The 15,198-nt window shown below is 45.4% G+C and overlaps 1 protein-coding gene and 1 long non-coding RNA gene across 2 annotated transcripts; both read left to right on the forward strand.

Moving 5' to 3' along the window:
• Window positions 1-287: 287 nt before the first annotated feature.
• On the forward strand, window positions 288-6,546 carry LOC308548907. Its single transcript, XR_013997686.1, has 3 exons — window positions 288-409; window positions 4,759-4,849; window positions 6,461-6,546. It is a non-coding gene; the product is annotated as an uncharacterized lncRNA (long non-coding RNA).
• Window positions 6,547-7,389: 843 nt separating this feature from the next.
• SMIM42 (small integral membrane protein 42) lies at window positions 7,390-7,601 on the forward strand (the record flags this gene model as incomplete). The annotated part of the gene is given in 2 exon segments (XM_081121911.1): window positions 7,390-7,546; window positions 7,549-7,601. Coding segments are annotated over 2 exon segments (210 nt in total).
• Between the last annotated feature and the right edge of the window lie 7,597 nt (window positions 7,602-15,198).

The following is a 15,198-nucleotide window of genomic DNA, read 5'->3' on the forward strand; positions in this document are numbered from 1 at the left end:
AATTATCCATTTGTGGCCTGGATGTTGTGGAGGTCAGGGTCTTAAAGAATATAAAACTGGCTTAGTCTGGAAGTAGAAGTGGACCGAGCAGAAGATTAGGAGGGGAGAAATGCAGGATTCCAGGCGTTGCAGGCAGAGTGAACGCCAGGGACAGAGGCCAGGAGATAACAGAAGCAAACCTTTGCTGAGCTCTGAGCCTGTACTTCACAAGTATTACCTGATTTGATTCCCACAACAACCCTTTGAAATATGTATTGTGATAAACCCCATTTTATAGATGAAGAAACTGAGGCATGGAGAAGTTAAGTAAATATTTTGAACAAGATCACAGCTTACTTACTGATGAAGCCAAGATGCAAACCAGGAAGTTTGAGGACAGAGCCTCTGCCCTTCACCACTTGGCTACCAGGTACTTGAGGACATTGTAAGCTGTCTTTTGTAAAGGAGTATGAAGTGCATGGGAAAGCATGATAGGAAAAGAGAACAGGCAAGTCGGTGTGGAAGGACAATGTGAATGAAGAGTTTATACATTATACTGTGTGATGGTATTTGGACTTCATCTTAAAGGTAACAGGGATCAAAATGATGGCTTTTGAGTTAAGTGATCTGATTTATTTATGTATGTTACTCTTAACAGCGAGTAGGACAGATTATAAGGAAAGAAGACTACTCAACATAAGAAGACCAATTGGTGAACTGTTGCAGGGATCCAGACAAGAACTGATAAAGACCAAGAAATTAAAGTTTGAACTAAGGTAGAAGCTGTGGGGGTAAGGAAGAGTGGATGGGTGTGAGAGGCGTTTCAGAAGTGGAATTGCAGTATATTGAAACCGAGCAAGTGCAGGGAGTCAGAAATAAAGAGCAATCTAACAGGATCCCAGGTTTCTTATTTTAGAGAAGGTACAGAGAAGTCGACTTGAATGGGAGGGTATTAGGATGAGTGTGATTGTGAGGATTTGAGACACTTGTGTAACAGATGAAGCACCAACTGGGCAAAACAGTGAGCAGTTAGGTTTATGAGTCTGGAGTAAGAAGTGAGATCTGAGTAAAGGTACAGGTTGGAGAGTCACTTGGCCTATAGATTGTCATTCAAACCACAAGAGTGGATGAGATAATCCAGAGAAGATTTCAGAACGTAAGAAGACTGAAAGTGGACTCTGGAAAAATATCAACGATACAAAAGGGCAATTGGATGCAAGGGGACTAAAGAAGAGGAACCAGGATAGGAGGAAATTGCGGATGTGCTACCACCAAAGCTAAGGGGGAAAGGGGCTTGGGGATGAAGAAGTTGTGGTTGACCCTGGGAAAACTAAATGAGCAGTAGCTTCGCTTTGATGGAAAGGAAAGAATACAGATCAAGGGCTTTTTTTGTTTGTTTTGTGGGGGTTTCTTTGTTGTTTTTTATTATTTTTCTCCATCACCGTTTATCTTCCATATACCACCTTCCACCGCCCCCTGCAGTCACCACACTGTTGTCTGTGTCTGTGAGCTCTTTCTCTTTTGCTCAATCCCTCCACCACCACCCCCCGCCCCCACCCAACACCCGCCCTCCTACCACCAGAGCTGTCAGCTTGCTCTCTATCTATGAGTCTTTCTCTGTTTTGCTGGTTATTTCAGTTTGTTCATTAGATTCCACATATGAGTGAAGTTATATGGTACTTGTCTTTCTCTGACTGGCTTATTTCACCTAGCATAATGTGGTTTATTTGTTTTTAAATGAGAGACTTAGCATGGTGTATTAGTTTCCTATTGCTGCTCTAACAAATTACTACAAACTCAGTGACTTAACACAAATTTATTATTTTACAGTTCTGGAGATCAGAGGTCTTAAAATGGATTGGCAAGACTGCATTCTTGTTGGAGGGCCTAGGGGAGAATCTGTTTTCTTGCCCTTTCTAGCTTCTAGAGGCTACCTATATTCTTTGGGTTGTGGCCCCTTCCTGATCTTCAAAATCAGCAGTGTAGCATCTTCCAATCTTTCCTACTCTCCCTCTCTCTTTCCCTCTGCTGTTGTCACATTGCCTACTGTCTGACTCTTCAAAGGATCCTTATGATTACATCTGGCCTACCCAGATACTCAAGTATAATTTTCCCACTTCAAAATTCTTAACTTCATCATATCTGCCAAGTCCCTTTTACCATGTAAGATATAGCCACGAGTTTTTGGATTAGGATGGAACATCAGTGGGGAGCCATTACACAGCCTACCACACATGGTATCTGCCTGACAGTATAATGTATAAACTCTTCATTCATGTTGTCCTTCCATACCTACTTGGTGGTATTTGGACTTTATCTTAAAGGTAACAGACCCAATAGTACGTGTGTGTGTGTGTGTGTTTTGCAGGAATTGGCTCATGTAATTATGGAGGCTGAGAAGTCTCATGACCTGCAATCTGGAGATTCAGGAAAGCCAGTATAATTCAGTCCGAGTCTCAAGGCCTGAGAACCAGGAGAACTGATGTTCAAGGGCAGGAGAAGATGAATGTCCCAACTCAGGCAGAAAACAAATTCACACTTCTTCCACCCTTTTGTACTATTAAGGACTTTAGCAGATTGGGCGATGCCCACTCGCAGTGGTGAGGGCTCTTTTTTATTCAGCCTACTGATTCAAGTGCTGATCTTTTGGGGAAATATCCTCTAGACACACTCAGAAATATTGTTTACCAACTATCTGAGCATCCCTTAATTAAGTTTTAACATAGAGAATCAGCTACTGCAACTCAGGACTCCCGGAGTTTATGGAGGGCTTATGTATTTGGGACTTAAGTGGTCAGTACATAACCCCTCCTGTTTTCCACCTGAATACATAACAGGTCTCTCTTTCCTCACCCAAGTTCAGAACCAGTGGACATGAGAAATGAGGCAGATGGCAAACTCGCCTTTATAACTGATAAAGACCACATTGGAAGACGGCTTAGGTTTGCAGTCACAGTGGGCTTCCTAACAGGGAAATTCTGAATTAGACAGACTCATCTTCCTGTCAAAATGATCAGTGGAAACCCATAGGCCTCTTATTCATGGGGACATGCCCCTGTAAAACTTAGAGAAAGCAGATCCAAGTAGGTTCTCCCTGCACCCAAGGCAAGGTGTGAAGGGAGTGGAAGCCAGGGTGCAGGAAGGCCAGGAGTGTTAGTAACAGGGCCTCCATCCCCAAAAGGAAACCATCAGGAATGTGGAGAAAGCCTCCCGCCAATGCCATGTCCTGTTTCGTTTTTCCTGCTTATCCCTGATGGTGGCTTCCACACACCGTCATCAGGGACACCTGGAGATGCTCGCCCCAGCCAGGAGTAAACTTTTCCTCGACAGTGGTGGCCGAGTCTGGATTTCCCCTGGGTACTGGTGGGAGCTCAAACCATCCAGCTACTCAGCATAGCTGTTTCTGGGCCCTGCCTCTCAAGGAACAAAGGGAGATCCGTTCAGTCTGGGTATTTTTGACAGTTGGTTCAGGGAATGGTGAGTTGTTTGTCTGTATCCTATGGATTAGCAACCTAACCAGGAGCATTAAGGAAACTACCAAGTGCAGACCTAATATGAGTGAGGCGGGACCATTCAACACAGCCCCGAGGGAAGATCAGAATAGGGAATGAGAGGAGTACAAAAGACAAGGTTGAGAAGTCCAGTCTGGTTGGGGAGATGAGATCAATATGCCTGAAATAAGGAGCCATAAAAGACACAGAATGCTAATGGGTACAAAGTTTCTTTTGAGGGGGAATAAAAATATTCTCAAATTAGATTCTGATGATATTTGAACAACCCTGTTAATGTACAAAAAAAATACGAAGCTGTACACTTTAAATGTGTGAATTGTATGATACGTGAATTATATCAATAAAAATTTGTTTTTTAAAAAATATGTACTGCCCGGCCGGGCATGGCTCAGTGGTTGAGCATTGACCTAGGAGCCAGGAGATCACAGTTCGATTCCCAGTCAGTGCACATGCCCAGGTTGCGGGTTCAATCCCCAGTTGGGGGCGTGCAGGAGGCAGTCAATGACGACTCTCCCATCATTGATGTTTCTGTCTCTCTCTCTCCCTCTCCCTTCCTCTCTAATGAAATCAATAAAGATGTATTTTAAATAAATAAATAAATACATACCATGTGTTTTAGTGGAATAGGAGAGGAAAGACCATAATCCCAGTCCTTTACTTCTCATGCCAAGAACTGACCTTGGTCATTTTCTTTTTCATGCCCCAGTTTTCTCATCTGTTAGATAAAAGAGTTGGACTAGATGTTCCAAAGGTTCCTATATTTGTTTCCTGGAGCTACTGTGACAAATTATCACACACTTGTTGGTTTAAAACAACAGAAATTTATTCTATCACAGTTTTGGAGACCAGAAGTCTGAATCAAGGTGTTGTCAATACCATGATCCCTCCAGAGGTTCTAGGGTAGGGGTGGGGAACGTCCAGCCCCCGGGCCATATACGGTGTGCAAAATCATTGGTCTGGCCCTGCCAAGGCAACTGTAGGCAGGACTCGAAATTCAATAAATCTAGGAGCTTTTTTCATAGCCAATTTTTAAGTTGATAATTTTGTATGGCCTGAAAATGATGTTATAAATATCGAAATGTCCCTTGGCAGAAAAAAGGTTCCTTACCCCTGCTCTAGGGACTAATCCATTCGTTGCCCTTTCCAGCTTTTGGTGGTTGTGGTAGTTCCTTGGCTTGTGGCCACATCTTTCTCTGTTCTGTCTTCACATTTTTTTCTCATAAGTGTATCTTTCTGTCTCAACATTCCCTTCTCTTCCCACTTACAGGGGTACAAGTGATTATATTTAAGACCCACTCTGATGATCTAGGATAAGCTGCTCCTCTCCAGAGCCTTAATTACATCTTTCGCTGTATAAGGTAACATCCATATGTTCCAGGGACTTGATGTAGATATCTTGAGCAGGTTGGGTGTGCGGTAATTCTTTGAGGGGAAATAAAAATACTCTCAAATTAGATTTCGATGATGTTTGAACAACCCTGTTAATACCAAAAAAAAAAATACGAAGCTGTACACTTTAAATGTACAGCTCAAGTTGTCAACCAACTTGGGAAAAATTGAACTGCCTAATATTCTCCAGACATTCCCTCTTCACTTTCCTTCACTTTCATCCTAGTTTTATTTGAAATAACAACATTTGTATGAAATGTTTATCAGTTCATTTCAATCCATGAAAACTTGTAGATTTGGTATCATTACTGTAATTGCATTTCCAATGAGTAAGTGGAAACACAGCGATTAAGTAACCTAACCAATCATAAGCGCTGGAAAGTTTGAGTGCTGGAATCCAACCTGAGTCCTCTGTGGTTCCCATTCTGCTATTGCCTACCTGAATCTTGGTATAGCATCTAGAAGTTTCAGACCAGGGTGAAGTAGACACACTTGGAGTAAATTCAGTTCCCTTTATTTCCCCTGCTAAACACAGATTTAAAAAAAAAAAAAAAAAGGACATTTTATAAAAAAAACAAAACATAAGACTCTGAAAAGTAGGAAGAAGAAGACAGACTTAGGGACCTTGGAACCCAAGGATCGACATGACAGTTCCCTGGGTTTTCTTTTTGCCTCATATTCCTGACTGGGTACTGGAGAAGCAACCCAGAAATGCCAATGGGCCCAGACAAAATAAAGTCGAAAGAAAAGCATGTTTGCTTTCTCTAGTCAGAGGACTAGGAAAAAGGCAATCCAGCAAGACAGAAAACTTTTGGATACTAACTGACCTACTCCAGCCAAATACCATGGAAAAAATCGTGGTCCCACCCCTACGCCTGTAAGCAAAGATCAGATGGGTGCCCAAGGCTTTCACCCTTGCCCAGCTCTAACAAGGCGCCCCTCCCCATCCCTGCCACTTCGGGAGTCCGAAATCCCCACCCTGGGTTGACAAAAGAAGCTGAGTGGAGAACTTGGACCTTTACCTCTGTCTGGCATTAGTGAGGTGACACTCCTCTCCCACCCACAATTGACAGGATGTCAGAGGAATCCTGCTAAAACAGATGATTTAAATAAGGTCCAGAGTCTCATATCACCCAAAATGTTCAGCACTCAATCAAAATCACGCCTCATACCAAGAACCAGGAAAATCTCAAATTTAAAAAGACAATCAGCCCTGGCCAGTGGCTCACTTGGTTACACATCCTCCCATGCACCAAAAGGTTGCTGGTTAGATTCCCAGTCAGGGCAAATGCCCATGTTGTGAGCTCAATCCCCAGTAGGGGGCATGCAGGAGGCAGCCGATCAATGTTTCACTCTCACATTGATGTTTCTCTCTTTCCCTCTCCCTTCCTCTCTCTAAAAATCAGTAAAAATACATTTTTTAAAAAGACAGCAAATGTTTCCATAAGCAATTATGAATATACTTGAAATAAGTAAATAGAAAATGTCAGTGAGGAAATTAAAGATACAAAGAACCAAATGGACACTTTAGAACCAAAAAATATAATTACCAAAATTTTTTTTAAAAATTCAATGAACAGGCTCAACAGCAGGATGGAGGTGACAGAGGAATCAGTGAACTTGAAGACAGAACAATATAAATGACTCAAGCTGAACAGTAAATTGGGTAAATAAAATAGTCTTTCCTTCTCCTGTGTTTTCTAAATTGGTAGTTGAAACAAAAACTATAACATTGCCTGAATGTAAATTTCAATGTATACAGAGAAAATAGTAAAATTATAAGTGGAGGGTAAAGGGACTTAAAGGGAGGTGCGTTTTCTACACTTTCTACTTGTACTGGTAGAATATGGACACCAGTAGATCATGTTGATGGATTCATTGTGTATCTTGACTTCAAGGGCGGTTACAAGAATCTACAGGTACAGTAAAAAGCCATAGAACTATATGCACACATGTAGTCCAGTGTCCGTCTACTGGATGAAAGGTACCTGGGACCTCTCTGTGTTATCTTTGCAACTACCTATATAAAATTTCAATTTCAATACAAGCTGAATTTCCTTGGGAACATAGCCTAGCATAGTGGAATGAGGAAACAATAAAAATCTAGCCCTAGCAAAAAAAATGAAATTATTTCAAAGTGAAGAGTAAAAAACATGAGTATTGAAAGGGCATTTCACAGGGTAGCAATTTCCAGACTGGAACCTTCAGTTCAGACCCTAGCCTCACCCTCAAGTGACATCATAAAGCCCCAGAAGCCCCACCCACCACCCAGCAGTTTTGCCAGTTGAACTGTTGTCTCAGGACTATGTTTTCATTGGAAGCAGTTGTTCGACCCTGCTGAACAAACTTCTCTGCCTGCTGTGTGAGCATCAGGGTCAGTAGATGTATGGCTGTCGCTCCACACCCATTCCTGGGATATAACAAAGAGCAAATCCGATTCTCTTGGTGTTTTCTTGGGTGTTTGGGCAGTCTGCTTATACCACATCTCTCAGCTCTTTGGGGGAAACCTATGTCTTCCCCACAGCTTCCAGCCTTCTTATGGGACAAGGGTACACTCACCACTGCCATATGTGATCCTGCTTACCTAGTAAAAGTTCTCTTCTTCCTTATACTCCTGATGGCTCTAGTCACTCTACTGGTCCTGGTCTATAAAGTAACCAAAGACAAGGCAACAAGAACAGAGAGCCAGACCCAAGAAAGGAGCCAACACTGCCGGCATGAAAGTACAGTTCTCGGTGGAGACAGCACTGAGGTGAAGATCTGGAGACCCAAGAGGCAGGGCCATCTTGGAGCCGTCTTAGAGCCTAGAGCCTGGGAACGAAAAGCAGCTTTAGCCACCCAATTCCCCCAATGCCAGATGCTTCCCCCGGGCCTCAGTTTCCTCTCTACCACTTCCTCCAGTATAATTCATACTCATCCTGCTGTTCTCTGACTTGTCCAGGCTCCTTGAGTTTGAATGTTTTTTCTCTGTGAATCTTCTAGAATGAAATTAGAAATGACTCTATTTCTGCATTAACAGAGGAAAGGAACAAGCAAATGGAGAATTAGAATATTGATTACAGAGCTCAAATATTTTTTAATTGGGCATGTGTTGACCCTGGGATATTAAAATTATTGGGAGTTTACGACATCTCAACTATAACAAAGCTATGCTTAAGACTCAGTTTCAGAAGATTCTTGAAATGGAACAGCTCACTTAAATTCTAAAATACTATATACACACACATATACACACACATCCCTCCTGTTCACCTAATTCTGGAAATAAAGAGTATTACCTCTCCAAAAATTATTTAAAGCACCAATTTTGTGGGTTTGCAAATTTTAAAAATATATTCTAAAATGATTATTTTTTTATCTTTTCTGAGTTTGTGACAAGTTAACTGCCGTTTGAAATGAAATCCATACCCTCATCCATTTAGGCTTCGGTTACCCTAAGGAGCGTTTGACCACTTTCCTGGAAGAAGTTAGTATTTTTCTAGGAGAAATATCTCTATGCCCAACTCCACTGTTAACTCTTCCTCCTAGAAACACCCTATCAGGTGTCCCTTTGTCTCCCTCTCACATGCACTTGACTCTGGCGTCTCTCAAGCCAAGAGTTCCTCCCTCAAAACTTTTCCCATTGTTTAGAATCATGGGACTGTTCAGCCTCTCTAAGAATAAGCTCCCCCCCACACACACACACGCTGCCCCAGTATCTGGGCTGTGTGCTCTGCATTTCAATCCATGGGTCTTTCTCTCACAGTGTGTATTGACATGAGTGAGTATGATTTCGAAGCATCTTTGTTGACTTCCATAGAAGACCTGTGCATGCCTCAGACTTGGCTGAAAGATCCTCAGAACTTCTAACACTCTCCAGATCTCCAGATCTTTCTCTCCTATCCAACAAACGCCTCTACTCATCAAACATGTTTACTGAGCTCTTGCTATGTAACAGGCTCTGTCCTTGGTGCTGGAGATACCAGAGAAAGGAGCCCATTTCTCTCCTGCAGCTTATATAGCATAGTGAGAGATGGATGTTAATGAACATCACATACATGAATACACAGAAGTGCTCTGAAAAAAAAATTTTTTTTTCTTTATGAGGGTATGTATCAAAGGAACCTGACCTAGACTGAAGGCTTACCTGAGGAAGTCATGCTGGGGCTGAGAGCTGAGAAAAAGGTGGAAGTTAAACAGGTGAGAGGAGGGGACAGAAGGGCAGGCATTCTAGATAGAGATTAGTATGTGCAAAGGCTTGTAATGGAAGGAGTGTCAATGAGATAGAAAGACAGTGGTTCTGGAGCGCAGAACGTGAGTAGGAGAATGGAACAACATGAAGCTGGAGACCTAGGTGGGACTGGATCTCACAAGACCCTGGTGGACAATACTAATTGGAGATGGAGATGGGGTAGAGGCAGTCTCCAAGGTGCCTCCTAGCTAGGACAATCCTTTATTTAACAGCTATGTGTATTATAAAACTCCTGGCCCGGTGGTTCCATGCTTCCCAGGGAGTCTAAGTCACTCTGTTTTCTTGTATCCTCCAGGATCCCCCACTCCCCAGACTCCTCACGCACCCCAAATCTACGTTTTAGCTTTCTTTGGAACTGACAGACAAGCCAGGTTGCACTGTATGCTTATGGCCACCTGAGGGTAGCAAAGGGTCAGCAAACCCAGTGTCTGTAGTGACTACAAGGCAAAGGAATTCTCCCGCACTCCCATACACTCTTCAGAGCTGGATAGTTCATCCATAAAGGCCTATAACCATGTCATCCAGAGTAATGGGAATCTCTTATCCAGAAAATCTCCTGGGGTGGAAATTTTTAAGGCACGTACTGTATTTTGAGCATCAATTATATGCTGGATCTTAACACACAGTAACTCTCTTCTGCCTAAGTACCCATGAAAAGAACATTATTCCTCATACAGATGGGCAGTTGAGGCTCAAAGGCTCAAACAGAGAGGCTGATTATCTGACCAAAGTCTCACAGCAGAGCCAGCTTGTCTTTCCTCTTCCATGCTTCCTCTAGCATCTGTTGTGGAATAAGACATCCCCTACCTTGAAGCAGCTCTTCTTTCCCTATCAAAAGTCTCTCCGCTCTAAATGCCACTAGTATGAGTTTGTGTTCTCTTGTTCCTGGGGTGCCCTGAGTCTTCCTCTGTTGCCTCCTCCTCTGGCTACTCTCAGCATCTTTAGACAGATCTGTCTGCAGCTCCAAGTCCTACCCCAGTAGGGGTCAAACCAACAAGTGCCAACCACCATAATCCATCCGGTGGGTAACAGGGACCGGAGGGAGAAGGCAGTGAAACAGATTACACTGCTCCCTCCCTCAGGGAGCTTCCAGCTCAGATGTGGCTGAGGGTTTCCCTTGGGCCAAGAACAATGCCAGGTAGTTTCTGAAACAGGCCAAGGATGAAGTACATTTTGAAGCATGAAGGACCCCACTGGACTACATCTATCAGGGAGGGGTTCCTGAAACAGGTGAAGTGTTAGGAACAGCCTAGATTTAGGACTGGAAGGGAGCACTTGTCAGGCATGACAAAGACAGTGAGCCTGCCACATGATGCATGTAGGGGAACCGTGGGAAATCAGGTTAAGAAAAGAGTACCAGCCAGTGGTAAAGGGCCTTGAATGCCAGACTATGGTGTTCGATTTCAACCAAGAAGGACCCAGGGAAGGTTTTTGACAAAGGGAGTAACAAGTGAAATAAACATTCAAAATTAATATGGCATAGTCAATGTGTAGGACGAATGTGAGTCGGGAGAGACCAGGCAGGAAGGCCAGTTAAAATGCTAGTTGAAAACAAAACTTAACTAAGTTCCTGGTTCTTTTCTGTTTCAGTGACTTTGCCTATTCTATCTGCCACCTGAAATGCCCTTTGGTAAACATTTCTCTGCTCAGTGGTTTTTTAAGGGTTATATGAGGAAAGGAAAGTGGTATTTAGAGAGGTCCATCCTCAGGACTTCGTCTAAAAGCAGGCAGTGGGAATGGGGACCTTCACCCACTCCCATTCTCCTGCCCAAGGGCAGAGTGATTGTGTCAGGAGCTGAAATGGGTATGCCACAGCTGGTGATGTGGTGGGCCACTTCTTCTCTTTTTCCCTTTATTATTTTTTTTTAATTTATTGGTGAGAGAGAGAGAGAGAGAGAGAGAGAGAGAGAGAATGTCCATTTGTTGTTGAGCATATTTATGCAGTCACTGGCTGATTCTTGTATATGCCCTGACTGGGGATCAAACCTGCAACCTTGGCATATCGGGAGGACACTCTGACCAACTGAGCCACCCGGCCAGGGTGGGGCACTTTTCTTGACAGTTGTCTTCTCAAAAGGATGTGAGAACAGGAGGAAACCCTCACTGGTCTTTCTCCACTCCTGTAGATGCTCTAACTGTTCCAGCCTACTAAAACTCAAACATCATGGGTTCCCTAAGTGGGCAGCAGCCTGAGACTCAGAGCTGCCCAGAGCTGCCACCATCCAGACAGAATCATGAAGTGTCAGAGCCAAAAGGGCCTTAAATCATCCAGAATTCCACCCTCATTTTACAAGAGGAAGGCTCCTGCTGCCCAGAGAGGATGAGGGAGGGAGGCAGTGAGTGTGGAATAGTGGCTAGAGTATGTACTGTGAGGTCAGACAAGCCTGGAATGGAAACCCAGCTCCACCACTTCACACTGGCTGTGCGTCCACACGCAAATTATTTAAGCCAGTGGTTCTCAAAGTGTGGTCCTGGGATCCCTAGGAGTCCCCAGGATGCTTTCAGGTGATCCATGAGGTTGAAACTATTTTCATAAAAACATTAAGATGTTAGTTTCTTTTTTCACTCTCATTTTGTGATGAGTTGAGAGGCTATATTACGTATCTTCTAATTAAGTTCAGTGATAAAGAGATTGGAAAAATATAGAACAATGCCATTTTTATCTCTAGATGTGCTGTGTTATATTAACACATGATAATACATTGTTTTTATGTGACTAAGTAGTTTTTAAAGTTCAGTGTTAATTTCTATATGTAAATAAGTATGGATACATTTAACCCACATAAACAAAAGCTCCTTGGGTCCTCCATAATTCTTAAGAGTGTAAAGGAATAATGCAACTTAAAGTTTGAGAACCACTGATTTAAACTATGTCCCATTTCCTTATCAGCAAAATGGTCTTAATACTTACCTCACAGAATAGTTTGAGACTTTTTTTTTTTAAGTATCTTTATTGATTTCAGAGAGAGGAAAGGAGGGGGGAGAGAGAGATAGAAACATCAATGATGAGAAAGTCATTGATCAAGCCCGCAACCTGGGCATGTGCCCTGACCGGGAATCGAACCCCAATCGCCTGGATCCTAGGTTGAAGCTCAACCGCTGAGCCACGCCCGGCCAGGCAGTTTGAGACTTTAAAAAGGTACCTCAGATAAAATGTAAAATCCTGCTCCAGGTTTCACAGTAAGTTAGTGACTGCGTTCATTAAGATCAGATATTGTGTGTCTTGCACCAGCACCCTTTCCAATGTTACCTCGGGGCTGTTCTTGGCTTTCTTTGGGGCTGGCAGAGCTGAGGCTGAGGTCTGGGGAATGAAGCATTGCGCAGTATGAAAATGCTTTGCTGCTAGAAGCCAGTGTCTGCATGCACAAAGTTCCCCTCTGCCTAGGGCAGATCCCTAAGATAAGGTCACCATACACTGAGTAACAATCCTACTTCATTACCACGTGCCACTTACAAGATGCCTGTTGATAGCAGGTGAGCGCCTAGAAATGTTTGTGCATCTGTAGTTTACCTCTGACCACCTCCGGACAGCATGTCCCCACCAGTCGAACAGCAGAGAGGGCTCAAGAATAATAATATAATAATAATAATAATAATAATAATAAGCTCTTGGTGCTTCCAGAACAGGAAATGTCACTTCAGATCATGTCTTTCTGAAGCCTCTCTTTTAAGAGATGCGACATTTTGCACCCATGAGTAAGGGCACAGGAATGATTACGCAAGGACAAGGGAAACACTCCTGAGGAGTCCGTTACCGGTTCCCTTCAAGGAAGAAGGATCTCGCTGTTGCACTACCTCCCCAGGTCCTTTCTGCCACTGCTCCCACCCCGACAATGAGTCTGTCTTAATTCTAATGACCATAAATACTAGAAGGAATCAGAAGACGGATTCCCGGACCAGCATGGCCACTAATTCTCTGTGTCAGTGGGAAAAAATACCCACCTCATAGGATTGTATATCTTAAAGAGAGAGATATAAAGGACATTTGTGAAGTCTATGGTGCTATAAGCCCTTTAAGAATTTAATACCTTAGGCAGGAAAAGCCAAAATAGGTTAATCCTTATGTACATATCTTCATTAATCTCATTAATGTATGCAGAAAAAATATATATGTCTGGCTTGGGTCAGAAAGGAGCAGTGATTGAACAAGGTCAAATTCCTTGGAGTTTGTGGGTCTCTGTGTTTAATTAAAGTTCAGTCCAAATAAGATGGCTCTAGAAGAGAACCATACGAATGTGACATGGGGGAAAGTGTAGTTTTCTGTTAATAATAATTAATGCCTATATAACACTTAGAGTTTACATAGCAGTTTGCCCACATTACCCCCTGACTCCTCCTAAGAGCAGAGAAGACTCCCTTAGGAGTCTTTCATAACAGATAAGTAAATGGGCTCAAAGGAATGAAGGAACTTGCTCAAGGTCTCCAAGCAAGTCAGGGGCACAGACAGACCCCGAGTCTCAGGCTTTCATTCTTCCAGCTGTGTGACTCTGGAAGACTAGGGCAGGGAAGAAGTTCCCACCCCCTCAACTCCCAAGGACATGGGGGGGGCAGCCCCATTGCTGGGGGGCTTTGCATGGCCCAGCTTACCCAGCCTGCTAAGGGGAGCCAGGAGGGATTCTGGACCCTGCCTCACACCGGTGAATGCCAGCAGCCTTTCCCTGTCCGCCTGAATGGCAACCAGCCTTCCTCTTCAGCTTGAAGGAGCTGCCACCATTCCTCTGAGTCCGGCTCCCTCCCACCGCCCAGACAAACTGTCCCAGGCACAGCAGGGCGCCCCACGGCCACGGGCCAGAAGCACAGTGAGTGTGAGGGGCTGTGTTCACTCCAGCAGCCCAGGGCAGGTGAAGAAGCCGACACCTGAGGTGGAGGCCACCTGGAGCCCAGCCGGGCCTGAAGGTTTGAACTTACCTCTGTGTGTTCTAGGGGCTCTCAGGCAGGTCAGAGCTGCCTCGTCTGGAAAAACACCTTGGCAGGCGTTCCAGAAAGTCCTCCTGGGCAGACCCGAGCAAAAGGCAGGCGTGGGCTGTCAGCCTGCTCTCTCTGAAGGAGGGTTTATTTCATTACTCCAGTTGTCTCACTCTAAGTTGCAGTTTTTATTTCACATTAACATTTTTTTAGCCAATTTCTTCTACTCTTAACCTGGGACCCATGGATAGATTTGGGGGTCTGAGAACCTGGATGGGGGGGATGCATTTTCCCTAACCTCTGAGTGAACTGGTATTTCTCCGCCACAAGCCCCGACTGCAAGTCCTACGCCTCCGTCTCTAACGGGAACCAGGCTGCTCAGGCTGCAGCGTCAGTGTGCAGCTGCCCTCAGTGTGCAGCTGCCCTCAGTGTGCAGCTGCCCTCAGTGTGCCAGTTGCCCTCAGTGTGCAGCTGCCCTCAGTGTGCCAGTTGCCCTCAGTCCGGCAGCTGCCCTCAGTGTGCCAGCTGCCCTCAGCCTGCAGCTGCCCTCAGTGTGCCAGCTGCCCTCAGCCTGCAGCTGCCCTCAGGCTGCACCCGCCGCCGGCCCCCGAGCACCCTTTACACTCGTCGTACCCGAGGGCAGGTCGGCCCCTCCGCCTTGCGTGCCCAGCTCTGCAGGGCAGAGGCGCCCCCCCGGGGCTGCTGGGGATCAGAGAAACGGGGTGACGAGCTCAGCGCGGGCCGGCCGGCGCCCGCCTTCCCGACACGGAGAAGGGGCTCCGGCCCGCGTCTGCCGCCGCCTCACGGCCTGTTTCAGAGCCCGGGCAGCGCCGGGCCCCGCTGCACCGCCCGCGCCCCCTCGGGCACGGCCGGACGCCTGTCCTCCCTCGTCACCCGCGACTCCGCGGCGCCCACCGTGGGCCTCCCCCTCCCCGGCGAGGGGCGGGGCGCAGGGAGACGGCCCGAGCGCCCAGCCGGGGAGAGGCCGGGCGCCCCCAGCCGGCGTCGGCGCCGGGGGCCCAGGGGGCGCTGCTGCGGGGGCGGGGGGGGAGGGCGACCGTGCGCCCGCAGCTCCGGCGCATGTGTGGAACTTCTTTTCTTGCGTGGCTGGGGAGGGGCTGGTTACGGGGCGCCCGGGGCTTCACAAGCGGTACCTGCCGGGTAACTACGTAAAGATAAACT

The sequence above is a fragment of the Miniopterus schreibersii genome (assembly GCF_964146895.1).
Source record: "Miniopterus schreibersii genome assembly, chromosome: 19".
Lineage (NCBI taxonomy): Eukaryota > Metazoa > Chordata > Mammalia > Chiroptera > Miniopteridae > Miniopterus > Miniopterus schreibersii.